Source organism: Apostichopus japonicus, chromosome 12 (genome assembly GCF_037975245.1).
Source record: "Apostichopus japonicus isolate 1M-3 chromosome 12, ASM3797524v1, whole genome shotgun sequence".
Lineage (NCBI taxonomy): Eukaryota > Metazoa > Echinodermata > Holothuroidea > Aspidochirotida > Stichopodidae > Apostichopus > Apostichopus japonicus.
The window spans coordinates 2,287,912-2,304,562 of NC_092572.1; the positions used below are offsets into that span (position 1 = coordinate 2,287,912).

General features: G+C 36.6%; 1 protein-coding gene across 4 annotated transcripts in view; it reads right to left on the bottom strand.

The window, feature by feature from the left end:
- The window catches only part of LOC139977671 (hemicentin-1-like), a 35,738-nt gene that overhangs the window by 3,592 nt on the left and 15,495 nt on the right, over positions 1-16,651 (bottom strand). For 2 of the 4 annotated variants that reach the window (XM_071987153.1, XM_071987152.1), the window contains 12 exons: positions 16,431-16,565; positions 14,047-14,358; positions 13,011-13,301; positions 11,873-12,121; positions 11,159-11,452; positions 9,044-9,136; positions 8,358-8,567; positions 7,724-7,794; positions 6,892-7,105; positions 6,376-6,571; positions 666-926; positions 75-181 (listed from right to left, as the gene is read on the bottom strand). In XM_071987153.1, the coding sequence (XP_071843254.1) occupies positions 75-181; positions 666-926; positions 6,376-6,571; positions 6,892-7,105; positions 7,724-7,794; positions 8,358-8,567; positions 9,044-9,136; positions 11,159-11,452; positions 11,873-12,121; positions 13,011-13,301; positions 14,047-14,358; positions 16,431-16,565 (2,433 nt within the window). Of the gene's footprint in view, positions 1-74; positions 182-665; positions 927-1,666; positions 1,728-6,375; positions 6,572-6,891; positions 7,106-7,723; positions 7,795-8,357; positions 8,568-9,043; positions 9,137-11,158; positions 11,453-11,872; positions 12,122-13,010; positions 13,302-14,046; positions 14,359-16,430; positions 16,566-16,651 lie in introns of those variants that run through there. The other 2 variants (XM_071987154.1, XM_071987155.1) reach the window with 2 other exon arrangements.

Below are 16,651 nucleotides of genomic sequence, written 5' to 3' on the forward strand. Positions count from 1 at the left end.
AATCAAAAGCTATAATTTATATTGCACAAAAACAGTAACTTCATGAAAGAAGGAATTAAGTACATTCTTATTACCTTGTTGATGATCACTGATTATATCTTTGCGTCTTACTGGACGAGGAGGGTCACTGTCTTCTCCTAAAACTGCTTTCTTAACTAAGACTACATCTGGATTCATTGGACTAGTAAACAAGACAACAAGAACATGGAAATGATATCATGTAAGTTGATAAATATTAATTTTTACTTTCACATAATGGATGCTTACTCAGAGAAAACAGAGAAGACCAGTAGAGTAAAAACAAATACACGATTTTATAAACCAATTTTGAAACCAGTTGAAAATCTGTTAAAAGCAACCTACTTTGCATATAATGTCAGGGCAGAAATTTATTATTGTTATTTATCATAATACTAATGAAGATGGATTTAAAGCACTTTGGAAGAAAGATGGAACTTGTAGTCTACATGGCACATTCCTTTATGTGAAACCAAAGGTAAGTGAATTATGCTTAATAAACATTAATTTTAACAATCCCCAAACAAATTGCTGTACATTAAAGTAACACTCACAATGCTACAAACTATCATATCTTGGAATAATTTCAAAATGATACTTTCAAAAGGACAAATTCAAAACCATAAACAAATTTGAAATGAACTTACTCTTTATAGATTAGATCATCATTCCGTTTCTTCTTTTTCTTCTTCTTTTTCTCAGATTTGATTCCTTCTGACATAAGATGGCTGCCAGCTCTTGCTTCAGTGACTTCTGTCTTGGCCAAGTCATAAGCAGAGTCGTTTGACATCAAAGTATCTCCTGGGTCGTAATTCTCATTCACTATGGCCACCTCATAGGTACCTTTCTTCTCAGACCCGCTATCATCCACAGTGGAATTAAGAGAAATGGTTTCCCCATATGAAAATCTGCTTTGGTTAATTGCCATGCAAATTGTATGCATGATTCATGCATAGTCATATGATTGTTTAATATTTATGTTTTAAGTGGGAATGATGTAAGTGGTGATTTGTGGATGGTAGTAAGAAGAGTTAGTCAGGTTATCGTGAATGCATGAGAAAGATATTTAATAGCAGTTTTAATAGAAAAGGGGCAAAGTGGTATTAAGAGAATTATTATTTATATTAGCAAAGTTAAAAATGAAAGGAGACATGCATTTTATGTCAGAAAGCAAAGAAAGAGATCAATGGAGATGAAGAGATTTGGCCACGTAATTAAATTAATTTATAATTAAAAAAGAAACAAAACATAATCAGACAAAATAAACAAAACAACGAACAATTTCATGGAAGGTATTAATTGTGGGTGAACAGATATTCATTGTGAGTACAAAGTAGGTATAATGAAATAAACGGTGAAAAACAGGATTGGGATATCATGAATATTTATGAGAACAGAGCAAGACATGACAATGTGCAATGGAATAAATATATATAACATTTATTTAGACATTGTGATTAAAATAAAGCAAGATAATTGTGCAGTTCAAAGTGTATGAGTGAATAAAATAAATGTGTAAATAAGAGAGAATAATGAGAGGTCAAGATATTAGTTCATGCATATGCATGAGACAAGGAAATATGTTAATTTGATACAGCATGCAGAAGCAATGCAATAGGAGTCAGAGAAAGAGAAAGACAGAAATTACCATCAGTTGAAATTATCCAAAGGTTTAAAGAAGAGAGATTATCAGCTTTAAGATAAAATGTCTGGAGAGTCAAAAAGAGGTATTTCAAGAAATGAAGAGAGAAACAGAAAGAAGTTAGAAACAGCAGATTGTGAAAGTGACCTTCAAGTAAGATATGCCTATCATATACTGTCCAGAAGAAAAGCAACACTATTGCTTACAACTGATTTTATGTGCTTCATTCTATCATCAACCCACGGCAAGATATATGAAACACATGCATGAATTCCATACAAGGAACAGACCAATACAGATTTATAATGATTAGGCTTTCACTTAACTTGCTAGTTATCTAGTTCACTGGCTAACTGCTTAATCCCACATAGATATTACTGTGACACAGAGATTACTGTGACAAGTACACTGGTATACAAGTATACTGTACACAAGTATACTGTATTACTGGTATAAAAGCATACTGTATACCGGTATACAAGTATACTGTACACAAGTATACTGTATTACTGGTATACAAGTATATTGTATACCGGTATACAAGTATACTGTACACAAGTATACTGTATTACTGGTATAAAAACATACTGTATACCGGTATACAAGTATACTGTACACAAGTATACTGTATTACTGGTATACAAGTATATTGTATACCGGTATACAAGTATACTGTACACAAGTATACTGTATTACTGGTATAAAAACATACTGTATACCGGTATACAAGTATACTGTACACAAGTATACTGTATTACTGGTATAAAAGCATACTGTATACCGGTATACAAGTATACTGTACACAAGTATACTGTATTACTGGTATAAAAGCATACTGTATACCGGTATACAAGTATACTGTACACAAGTATACTGTATTGCTGGTATACAAGTATATTGTATACCGGTATACAAGTATACTGTACACAAGTATACTGTATTACTGGTATAAAAACATACTGTATACCGGTATACAAGTATACTGTACACAGGTATACTGTATTACTGGTATAAAAGCATACTGTATACCGGTATACAAGTATACTGTACACAAGTATACTGTATTACTGGTATAAAAGCATACTGTATACCGGTATACAAGTATACTGTACACAAGTATACTGTATTGCTGGTATACAAGTATAATGTATACCGGTATATAAGTATACTGTACACAAGTATACTGTATTACTGGTATACAAGTATATTGTATACCGGTATACAAGTGTACTGTACACAAGTATACTGTATTACTGGTATACAAGTATACTGTACACAAGTATACTGTATTACTGGTATACAAGTATATTGTATACCGGTATATAAGTATACTGTACACAAGTATACTGTATTACTGGTATACAAGTATATTGTATACCGGTATACAAGTGTACTGTACACAAGTATACTGTATTACTGGTATACAAGTATACTGTACACAAGTATACTGTATTACTGGTATACAAGTATATTGTATACCGGTATACAAGTATACTGTACACAAGTATACTGTATTACTGGTATAAAAACATACTGTATACCGGTATACAAGTATACTGTACACAAGTATACTGTATTACTGGTATACAAGTATATTGTATACCGGTATACAAGTATACTGTACACAAGTATACTGTATTACTGGTATAAAAACATACTGTATACCGGTATACAAGTATACTGTACTCAAGTATACTGTATTACTGGTATAAAAGCATACTGTATACCGGTATACAAGTATAATGTACACAAGTATACTGTATTACTGGTATACAAGTATATTGTATACCGGTATATAAGTATACTGTACACAAGTATACTGTATTACTGGTATACAAGTATATTGTATACCGGTATACAAGTATACTGTACACAAGTATACTGTATTACTGGTATACAAGTATATTGTATATCGGTATACAAGTATACTGTACACAAGTATACTGTATTACTGGTATACAAGTATATTGTATACCGGTATACAAGTGTACTGTACACAAGTATACTGTATTACTGGTATACAAGTATACTGTACACAAGTATACTGTATTACTGGTATAAAAACATACTGTATACCGGTATACAAGTGTACTGTACACAAGTATACTGTATTACTGGTATACAAGTATACTGTACACAAGTATACCGTACACAAGTATACTGTATTACTGGTATACAAGCATACTAAATACCGGTATACAAGTATACTGTACACAAGTATACTGTATTACTGGTATAAAAACATACTGTATACCGGTATACAAGTGTACTGTACACAAGTATACTGTATTACTGGTATACAAGTATACTGTACACAAGTATACTGTACACAAGTATACTGTATTACTGGTATACAAGCATACTGTATACCGGTATACAAGTATACTGTACACAAGTATACTGTATTACTGGTATACAAGCATACTGTATTACTGGTATACAAGTATACTGTACACAAGTATACTGTATTACTGGTATACAAGTATATTGTATACCGGTATACAAGTGTACTGTACACAAGTATACTGTATTACTGGTATACAAGTATACTGTACACAAGTATACTGTATTACTGGTATACAAGTATATTGTATACCGGTATACAAGTGTACTGTACACAAGTATACTGTATTACTGGTATACAAGTATATTGTATACCGGTATACAAGTGTACTGTACACAAGTATACTGTATTACTGGTATACAAGTATACTGTACACAAGTATACTGTACACAAGTATACTGTATTACTGGTATACAAGCATACTGTATACCGGTATACAAGTATACTGTACACAAGTATACTGTATTACTGGTATACAAGCATACTGTATTACTGGTATACAAGTATACTGTACACAAGTATACTGTATTACTGGTATACAAGTATATTGTATATCGGTATACAAGTGTACTGTACACAAGTATACTGTATTACTGGTATACAAGTATACTGTACACAAGTATACTGTATTACTGGTATACAAGTATATTGTATACCGGTATACAAGTATACTGTACACAAGTATACTGTATTACTGGTATAAAAACATACTGTATACCGGTATACAAGTATACTGTACACAAGTATACTGTATTACTGGTATACAAGTATATTGTATACCGGTATACAAGTATACTGTACACAAGTATACTGTATTACTGGTATAAAAACATACTGTATACCGGTATACAAGTATACTGTACACAAGTATACTGTATTACTGGTATACAAGTATATTGTATACCGGTATACAAGTGTACTGTACACAAGTATACTGTATTACTGGTATACAAGTATACTGTACACAAGTATACTGTATTACTGGTATACAAGTATATTGTATACCGGTATACAAGTATACTGTACACAAGTATACTGTATTACTGGTATACAAGTATATTGTATACCGGTGTGACAGTTTTTCCCCCCTGAAAATATTCCCCCCCGGGGGGAATATTTCCTAGGAAATTTTCCCCCCGGGTGGAGATTTCCTAGGAAATATTCCCCCCCGGGTGGGCATTATTCCTAGGAAATATTTCCCCCAACCTGGAAAAATTCCCCCGCACCTTCATGTAATTCTAGTTAATTATATTTTTGTACACCTATCAAGGATATCTCATCATGGAACTATAATAAGGAGATTTTAACATTTTTTGGGCATGAACTTGGAATATATCATTCCTGCAATAAGGATATTCAGAGGAAATGTCTTGGGTTAGGGTTAGGCCATGAATGCAGTGCCATGAATGGAATGGGACTAGCTCTGATGCTCTGATGTAGTCAAGTATATAATCATTGTAAATTGAAACTATTACATTGTGCTGGTATGATGGTTCCACAGGAGGATTCAATGTTTATTGGGAAGGGGTTGACTTATTGATTACTGATTATGAGCTGTGGTGAAGCTCAATGGGATTATCTTAATTCATGGCTTATGAGGGTGAACATCAAAAGGGATTGCTGCACTGAAGCCAATTATACATACTGTTACACAGATAGTCCTGATTGATATGGTGTGGGAATGTTGGGTATATAGAGTGGACCCAAATTCCTCGATATGAAATTGGATATTGGGAGTTGGCTACTGATTTTCTCAACTGGCTAAATTACACCAATCCTTGCAACTAACTGTCCGCTGGCCACTAAAAAAAATGTTGCGAATGCGTGAAGGATATATTCCTAGCGTTTAATTGCCATGAACAAGCGATCGACCATCTCATCATACACTGAATTTGAGATATCGCCTATTGGAATATAGGAATATTATGAAATTCATTGCAAGCTAAAGACTTGCAGGTGCTGGCAGGAAAATTGATCATGCTTATGGTGGGGGGGGGGGGGTAAATTTTCATGGTGGGGGGAATTTATCCTAGGAAAAATTCCCCTGGGGGGAAAATTTTGGGGGGGGGGGAATTTCCTGTTACACCGGTATACAAGTATACTTTATACACGCATACACATACAAGCATACTGCATAATTGCATACTAGTATGCTGTACACTGGTATACAAGTATACTGAACACAAGTATACTGTATTTCTGGTATACAAGCATACTGGACACTAAAGAGACAGATTTTGTTCTTTCCCTTCCTCATCGGGTGAGAATGGAACATTACACTGGTAAATACATTGCACAAATATTTAATATAAGTTGAAACAGTGTTAAATTGTCATCAGAGCAGTCTGTTAATGAAGATGTACTGACTAACCGTCTGTTGATCCATAAGGAATCTGGATCAAATCCTGGACTTGGAGTAAACTGATCCTTGGGCTGTTTCCACCTCCGGAAGAGCACCAGGAAGAGTAACACCAACACCACTAATAGAAGTCCACCAAACACAACACCAATGATAACACCAACTGACAGGGATCTCCTCTGAGGTTGGATGGAAGCATCTATAGAGACTGGGGTGGGGGGGATATAAGCAGTGGTTATTAGAAGGAGGGGCATGAAGGGGTGAGGTGGGATGTCTTTAGTAATATGCTAAGAATTTATACAACTTTTGTTTAGGAATATTTTCTCTGGGAAAATGTTGGTTGCATCAAGTACAGAATGGTAAAGAGGATAAAACTTTATTTTGCTGGGATGTTTAATGTTCCAGGTTCCCAAATGAATATTCAGGGCTGTATGAAGAATTTCTACTCTATTCTGGTGTAAACAAGATCTCCTCTAATCATGTGTAAAGTTTAAACTTTACACATTACTAAACCTACTCAGTAATTACCTTTCTCAGTATTGACAGTCACCACCGAGGTGTAAGGAGCGATACCACTCTCTGTTTCATATGACATTTTCACTTCATATTCGTTGGCTGGATTCAACGATCTAATCAGATACTGATCAGCCGGGTTGTAGACAAAGATTTCTACAAAGTCTCCTCCAGCTGTGCTATCTCTAAAGCTGAGAATGTATCGGAGGAAATCTGGTGGAGATATAGCCTGCAAAGAAAAGCAAACACACCAAGAAAACTTCAGATTGGTTAGTCTTAAGGTGCAAATTCTACAGATGTTATATAATGTGTTACATGACTAGTAGAAATAAACTGTTTGTTCAGAGAGAGTAATATATTAATTTGTATAATATATAGCTCTGTGTAATTTATGTCAATTGTTCAGTTTATAATATTAAGAGACATATAATTGTTGCTTCTACTTCACATACATGCAGTAACAGACAGATATTTATAGTTTTCACTTCCCAATAGACTTCACTCAAATTATTACAACAACCTTCTGTGTGAATTCTAGAAAAGAGTTGTTATTGGTCCAAAATGGTGCAACAAGCTGGTAATTATTCTCAAACATTGGCATCAACAGCAACCTTAGACCCAATTCATATATGCAAAGTAGGTTAGACTGATATGCTCAATGTTCATGTTGAAACTTTGTTTAAGTTGTACAGATCCCTGGAGATGATGTAATAAACTTAAACAAAGGCTCATTTCAAATGGAGCTGATCTTGATATTAGTTACTAATACAGACAATACCAGCACTAACAGTTTTCTTTCAAAGTCATACTTAATTGAGATAGTTATCTTTAATATGTTGACACTTACCCTCCACATGACTAGAATGCTATCACTGCCTGCTGGTAGAACTTGAACATCTTGTAAAACAACTACTGGAACTAATAAGAAAACATTGTAACAAAGAACAGAGAAAGGGAAGAGGTAAAAACCTGAGAGAGAAGCATGCCATGCTACAGTGATAGGTCATACAATGGTTTGCTCAAACAGACTGCATCTATGGAGGGCCATTTATGCCTAATAATAGGAACTAACATAGACATAAATTCCCCTTGATCTGGTATGGGTGGCCCCATATACATCTATGGAGGGCCATTTGTACCTAATCATTAGGACTGACATATATATCAATTCCCCTTGATCTGGTATGGGTGGCCCACATATGCATCTTTGGCGGGCCATTTGTTCAAAAAAAAATCAAAACCAATGAAAGAACAGTACAAAAAACATTTCCATCCATATTTTTCCATCTAAACTTGTTCCCAGTTTTCTTTTTCCATATTTTTGATACTTCTTCTATTGTCTTGATAATCTACTGCAGCAGGATATCCATTCTCAAGTTAAAGGACTGACAAAACTCTTCATAACAGGCTTAATTAGTTTAAATTTGGCTTCTAAACCAATTATATGTACTAAATGTTGTCTAAAATCAGGATTAACTTACCAGGGTAGCCAGTCTTCACTTCAGTAATGGTATCTGTGCTCTCTAACTTCAACTTGGTATTCACCACCCTCAAGGCTATCCTATACAGGACTGAAGGTTGAAGATCAGCTAACAACTCAGCCATATCATCGTTGTACGCCTTAGACAGGGTCACATGATCAGCAAAACTGTCATTTATTCGTCCATATTGAATCTCATAGACTATGTTTACTGCAGCAGGAAAATCCAGAAATGGACACCACAACAAAATAAGAAAACAATTACCACATACGTCTTATGACCAATATAGTTCTCTTTTACAAAATATGTGAAACTATTTTATTCCTATATATTTATAACTAATCCTGTAGTGAGTGACAATGACTTTACAAGTGTATGACCTTAATACTACCACACAGACAATTGAAACTACGCAAAAAGATTGGACTTGCATCCTTCCCCCCCCCCCCCCCACACGCCAAAACCACCCAAAAAAGTCAATAAAAATAACAAAAGAAGAAAACAAACTGCTTGTTTCTCCTGAATTTAGACCTGACTTAGAATGACCTTGACCTTTTACTCAGGTTGATATATAAGCATTCAGGTGGAATATATTAACTAGATGCTATGTACAATAAGTACATCTGGTTGTTGATTTAACATGTTTGTAAATACCTGTCTTGTTGCTAGTACATTAACTGTCTCACCTGCATTCCCATTGACATTCTGTGGTTCTGCCCAAGATATCAAGATGCTGTTTCCAATTACTCTCGTCTCCAAGTTTTCCACAGCATCTGGAACTGTGTGTTAAGATTGTGAGAAGGACATTTAATAACAACTCTCAACGCACTTAATCTTACGTTTGAATATGTTTCTGACATTGAAATAAACGTATATATCCTGATTGATGTTCCTTACTGCAAACCCCAATTGGATTCCTCACTGAGTTAAACACAATTGCTTCAAATGTTTATTATAATGCAACTAGCTGTTGTAGTAACAATTAAGCATTGGGTAATAGAGATACTATTAGCACAGTGGAGTGTTCGATCTTTACTTTTCATACCAGGGTTATGCAAATGACGCCCAAGAGAAGAGTTTTCTTCAGGTCTTCTTTGTATACATTTTTTTAAATGAATAATTAGATTTTTAAAGCGCAGACAGATTTCCCAAGAACGGTGCTCTAGGCGCAATAACGGTGCTGAAGGCGCAGTATCGGTGCTCAAGTAGTAAAACACCATCTACCTAATCAATATTCATGGCTATTACAGGATTTCATCCTGCCCACCGACACAAAAACTTACCATCTTCTGCAGTAAATATAACCGGTGAGAAGTCACTAAACTGACTGACACCTAGTCCGTTTCTAGCTGACACCCTGAATTGGTATCCTGTGTATGGGGCAATAACTTACCATCTTCTGCAGTAAATATAACCGGTGAGAAGTCACTAAACTGACTGACACCTAGTCCGTTTCTAGCTGACACCCTGAATTGGTATCCTGTGTATGGGGCAATAACTTACCATCTTCTGCAGTAAATATAACTGGTGAGAAGTCACTAAACTGACTGACACCTAGTCCGTTTCTAGCTGACACCCTGAATTGGTATCCTGTGTATGGGGCAATAACTTACCATCTTCTGCAGTAAATACAACCGGTGAGAAGTCACTAAACTGACTGACACCTAGTCCGTTTCTAGCTGACACCCTGAATTGGTATTCTGTGTATAGGGCAATAACTTACCATCTTCTGCAGTAAATATAACCGGTGAGAAGTCACTAAACTGACTGACACCTAGTCCGTTTCTAGCTGACACCCTGAATTGGTATTCTGCAGTAAATATACTGGTGAGAAGTCACTAAACTGACTGACACCTAGTCCGTTTCTAGCTGACACCCTGAATTGGTATCCTGAGTATGGGGCAATAACCATCTTCTGCAGTAAATATAACTGGTGAGAAGTCACTAAACTGACTGACACCTAGTCCGTTTCTAGCTGACACCCTGAATTGGTATCCTGTGTATGGGGCAATAACTTACCATCTTCTGCAGTAAATATAACCGGTGAGAAGTCACTAAACTGACTGACACCTAGTCCATTTCTAGCTGACACCCTGAATTGGTATTCTGTGTATAGGGCAATAACTTACCATCTTCTGCAGTAAATATAACCGGTGAGAAGTCACTAAACTGACTGACACCTAGTCCGTTTCTAGCTGACACCCTGAATTGGTATTCTGCAGTAAATATACTGGTGAGAAGTCACTAAACTGACTGACACCTAGTCCGTTTCTAGCTGACACCCTGAATTGGTATCCTGAGTATGGGGCAATAACCATCTTCTGCAGTAAATATAACTGGTGAGAAGTCACTAAACTGACTGACACCTAGTCCGTTTCTAGCTGACACCCTGAATTGGTATCCTATATATGGGGCAATAACTTACCATCTTCTGCAGTAAATAAAGCCGGTGAGAAGTCACTAAACTGACTGACACCTAGTCCGTTTCTAGCTGACACCCTGAATTGGTATTCTGCAGTAAATATACTGGTGAGAAGTCACTAAACTGACTGACACCTAGTCCGTTTCTAGCTGACACCCTGAATTGGTATCCTGAGTATGGGGCAATAACCATCTTCTGCAGTAAATATAACTGGTGAGAAGTCACTAAACTGACTGACACCTAGTCCGTTTCTAGCTGACACCCTGAATTGGTATTCTGCAGTAAATATACTGGTGAGAAGTCACTAAACTGACTGACACCTAGTCCGTTTCTAGCTGACACCCTGAATTGGTATCCTGTGTATGGGGCAATAACTTACCATCTTCTGCAGTAAATATAACTGGTGAGAAGTCACTAAACTGACTGACACCTAGTCCGTTTCTAGCCGACACCCTGAATTGGTATCCTGTGTATGGGGCCAGGTCCTGAATGGTTCTTGACGTCTTTTCTGTGGTACCGGCTGTCAATGTGGTGCCATTACCAGCAAACTGGATGTACTCAATTAAATATGATGAGACCGTGAGGTTACTTGTGGATTCTGGAGCTAACCAGAAGATATCGATGGTCTTGGAGGTTAAACTGTTTACTTCAGGTGTGAAAGGAGAGCCAGGTGCTGTTAGTCAAAGTCAAAAGGTAAGAACAAATTACCTGAAAAATTGTACAAAATGCAAATATATGACACAGATACTTTAAAACGACAAAAGAAGAAAAGCTCAAGAACATTCTACCATCACCTCTACAATACTCAGACTTCCTGATTGTCAATGAGGCACCAGCAAACAGTATTAAACAAGTTACACACACTACAGCTATGGAGTAGACAAAACAACATATTATTCAGTAATTAAACAGTTTAATAAGTTAATTGGTAGAAAAGTAATATTGCATTACAACCTGCACTGGTTTAAAGCTGCTGTTTATTTTCTAGTTCTTTTGTTTCATCTTTTCAAACATAATTATCAAATTTAAAATTTGTCTAAGTACTGTCCATGGTTTAAAGCATGCAGGATTGAACCAAAAAAGAAACACTGACCTTGTAGAAAAGCAGACACAGAGCCATATTTATTCTGAAGGAAACATCGGTACCGCCCTCTCTCAGCTACATCCAAGCCTCTCACAACCAACCCACCATCTCTTTGAACAGAATGGTTTGGGACATTGTTGGCTGCAACATCATTGGCATACCAAACAATCAGTGGTGAGGGTGCTCCTTTGCTTAAACATCTCAGAGTTACGGTGCTGGTTGCAGGGACGGCCGATACCTCAACAATAACAGGGATTCCTAAAAGAAAAAAAAAGAATTGAACATTCAATTCTCTGTTGCAGGGACAGCTGAAACCTCAACAATAACAGGAATTCCTAAAAGACAAAAAAGAATTGAACATTCAATTCTCTGTTGCAGGGACAGCTGATACCTCAATAATACATGTAACTCGCTCCTCTAAGGTCTTCCAGACAATGACATCTCCAAGCTGCAACGGGATTAAAACACTCCTGCTCGTCTCATCTCTGGTGTCCCTCGTGCTCTTAATATATCACCTATTTGAAAATATTTACAATGGCTTCCTGTGAAGATGAGCATCTCTTTCAAGATTCTTCTGATGACCTTTAAAGCTTTACACGAACACTCTCCAGTCCATCTGTTGGGACCTATACACCCTTAGGCACCGACCAGTTTGTTAGGTCATCCAGCTGATCTTTTCTCACCGGTGTCCCACAGGATATTTCCTTAAAGTCATTTGGTCAACATTCTTTTTCTTACACCTCTGCATCTCTCTGGAATGCCCTCCAGGATGACATTCGACTAAACAACAACTTGAACTCCTTTAAATATGTTAAAGACTCACTTATTTGTAAATACTTTTGTTAGATTTTTCTTTCTTTAGCTCTAAGAGGCTTTTGCATTGTGCGCTTTATAAATTCCTAATATTATTATTATTATTAACATTAACAGAATTCCTAAAAAAAAAAATTCTGAGCTCAGTCTCAAGAAATAACTGATCTGGTATGAAGTAAGAAAATGCTATGAAAAATGTACATGGTTCTACACCAACAATATGATGTAAATGTAACTTGCATGACCTAATCACATCCCAAAATAGGTACAAGCTATTCATTATCCTCCTCTGAGTACGAAAATTCAATTTGCCATCTTAAATCATAATTCTTACCTTCAATTGTGACTGTTAAGAAGCTTTCAACGCTGCCTAGGATGTTTTCAGCTTTGCATCTGAAGTCTCCATCATGTAGCGCCACCTCAGGTGTGTAGATGACGAAGTAACTGCTAACCCCTACAACGTCCAGGTAATACTTGTCATCCATGGGCTCTACCAGCTCCCCTGAAGGGAAGTACCAGGATACAGACGGGAATGGCTCACCATCCGTGTCACATTTCAATATGGCTCTCAAAGATAATCCTTCCCCAGTGATTTGCCAGGTTGAAGTTGTTATGGATGGAGGATCTGAAAAGAAATAAAACTTTAAACTTCCACGGAGAATGTCACAATATCACACAACTGCCTGCCAGTATTATGGGATCTACTTCAACTTAATTCAAGATATCATTAAAGGAGTTTATTAATACCTGATTTCATATTTGACTTAAAGAATCAACAAATAATTCAACATATCATGATTAAACCCTGTGGTCTCAAGCAGACTTATCTTCTACCACATGATATGAGCCGTTCATTATGGGCAGATGCCTGTTAACCATATCTGTATTGAGCATATCAGAATCATATCTTGTGCAAATTCAACATGATTGTTTTTGCAATGACTGTCAAGTCCTGTTGCAGTTACTGATTACAAGTTCCCTTATTAAATACCGACAAATGTTATTCTTTATTATTTAAAGTCAAATATTCTTTGTCCCCCACTGTTTATCTCCCACCTCTCCTCTTCCTCTGTTGGTTTCTTTCTTTCTTCTCTCCATCCCTTGTCTACTAATCCCCTTACATCTATTTCATTGTGTTCACCATGCTCATTAACCTGTCTGTATTCTGTGCGTGTTTTTGTCCATTCTGTTACTGTTACTTGTCATTTAGCCTTTGAAGAAGATCCTGCTAGGATCAAAACGTCAGGCCAACTTACTTTTACACAGAATCATATCTTGTGCAAACTCTAAATTCAACATGATTGTTGTTGCAGTTACTGATTACAAGTTCCCTTACTGAATACTGATAAAGATTATTCTAAGATACTTACAGTTAACTGTTAAATACACAGTCATCTCTACGGATCCGATGCTGTTAACTGCCTCACATATAAACCATCCTTCATCATCTCTTGATACCACTGAGAATGATAAGTCTCCTTCATCAGTAACAGTTGACTGGAATCCTCTCACAATTGGGACATTCTCTCCTAACCCTATCTCTTCACCTCGTACTCCTGAACCGTCACTCAGGTACCAACTAATAGCCGGAGTCTCTCTTGCTGCAGCTCTACAAGGCAGAACAGCAGGCTGGCTCTGATTGGCTGTGATATTGTCATTTGGTGAGGTGAATTCTGGGATATCTGAAGTAAATATGTGAAATGGGACAAAAGATGTAAAAGAATAAGTAATAAGTTCAGGACAGTGTTATTTGATGTTTTTCTTCTTTTGTTAACGGACTCCACAAAATGCCACTGCTTCCTTTCACAATCATCTTACATCAAGCTTTCTTCAACAACCTCTGCTACCTTCCAACACTATCACCGCTATCCTATAACACAACCTTGGCTTCGCCCTTTCCTTGTCTCTCGTTAATACCTTCGCTCCTCACCTCACAATAGCCACAGCCAAACTGCACTAAACCCTTTTTCTACCTTATTCTCCTCATCTCTAGCTCTATCCTTTAATCCTATTAACAAGTCTTTACATGTCTAAGTAATCCCAGTATTTTAATCACCTTAAGCTATCCCTAGGACATAAGCAGCTTTCTTCTCCTTACTTGCAGACTTCATAACACCAGGGTAACAATGATTCTATACAAGAGCTAAAAGGACTTTATTTCAGACAAAAGAATATGATATATATATTTCTATATATTAATGTCAAAGTCAGAGGGCCTGACAGTTTCCATCCTAGCAGGATCTTCTTCGGAGTAACTGAAACTAAAATAAATTAACAAACAGACAGAGATGGTCGGACAGTCAAATTTGACAAAAGAGTTTATAAGTAGAGCAACTATAGCTGTACAATAAAGGAGTGTTGAGATGAAAGGGCAGAGCCTGCTAGGATTGAAACTCCAGGCCCAGAAACTTTTACATATTTACCTACACAGTCTTTTTGCAGTAGATGAGCAGTTTGCTCATAGTTGTATTTTCTCTCCACTATAACTATGCCTAAGAATTGAAGGTTAGGAGTCTAATTGAGTCACTACAGCCAACAGCAGAACTGCCCTGACTGGATCCTGCAAACAGACTCAACTAAACCATCACAAACTAAGTTTTTGTTAGTCATTATAACTGACCCCTGCACACTGAACCATGCATTGATGAGTACACAAAATGACTGTTTTTTTCAGTTTAATGGCTGGTGCTCAATTTCATGTACAATTATTTTCCATTCATTGGTTTCATTTTTTAAACTGTCAGTCATACTTCAACAGCCTGACGATAACTGCTGCCAACTACACTGTACATGACAAGTTTGCCCAACGTAATCCAATGTGCTTAAGAATTGGTAGGTCATTATTCTCAATACCGATGATTCTCTCCTTAAGAGCTCAGGGCTGAGTAGAGTCTGGTTGCATGTAGTGTGCAGTGTGAGGTCATCTTAAGATATAAGCTGTATCAGTACATTGCTTCACTGTAATATCATATTATGGAATCTAACAGGTTGCCAAACTCTGCAGCCAACCATACAGAACACTTCAATTTTGCAAAGCTTTCACAGGCATCCATTCCCTGTTATTAATGTGGAGAGAGAGCATGGTGGCCAATTGGCTAAGGCGTCAGACTTGTGATCCAAGGATTGCTGGTTCGATCCCTGCCTAGTTCATTACGTTGTGTCCTTGAACAAGATGCTTTATCTCACTTGCCTCTCTCCACCCAGGGGTTAAATGGGTACCTATGAGGTAACTTGTCATTGGGCGTAGTATATAACTGCAGCCCACTGGAGGGATTGTCCCTGGGCTAGGTTATCATTGACCAGGGGTAATACAACGTCTGTAAAGCGCTTTGAGACCTATCGCTGGTAAAAAGCTCTTTATGAAAAGCAAATATTATATAATTATAACTTAGTCGAATAGTTTCTTAAATTGTCAGAGCATTTCAATATGCTTAAGCTTCTATATCCGTTATCACCTGTGAGATAAGTCAATGGTGTCCTAGGTTTCAGAGAATGTCAATTTGATTAACTTTAGGCACCCATTTCTGCTTCCAAGATTGATAAACTATCTGCATTTTCCTTGACTTGACTTATGGTGAGTTACATAACACATTAACAGGTATTGTCATTTTTATCACTGCTTATGCTGCAAATTAATTAATAGATATATGCAGGTCAGAGCAAACACATTTGGACAAAAGTAATAAAACACTGTAACTGAATGTAACCTCTGACAGCACTGATAACAATCTCTACAGAATATTAACTAGCTTACCAGTTGCCATGACAACAGCAGTCCCCTGAGCATTGCCTGCATCATTTCTTGCCATACACTGGTAACTACCAGCATTCTCTCTTCTGAAGTTTCTTATCTCAAGGCTAAAGTTGGTCAAGATTTTCACATTATCAGCTAAAACAAATAAAAGATTATGAGGAACAGATTATAAATAACACAACTTCAGTTGATAATATGGAAATGAAATTCAAAGCTACAAA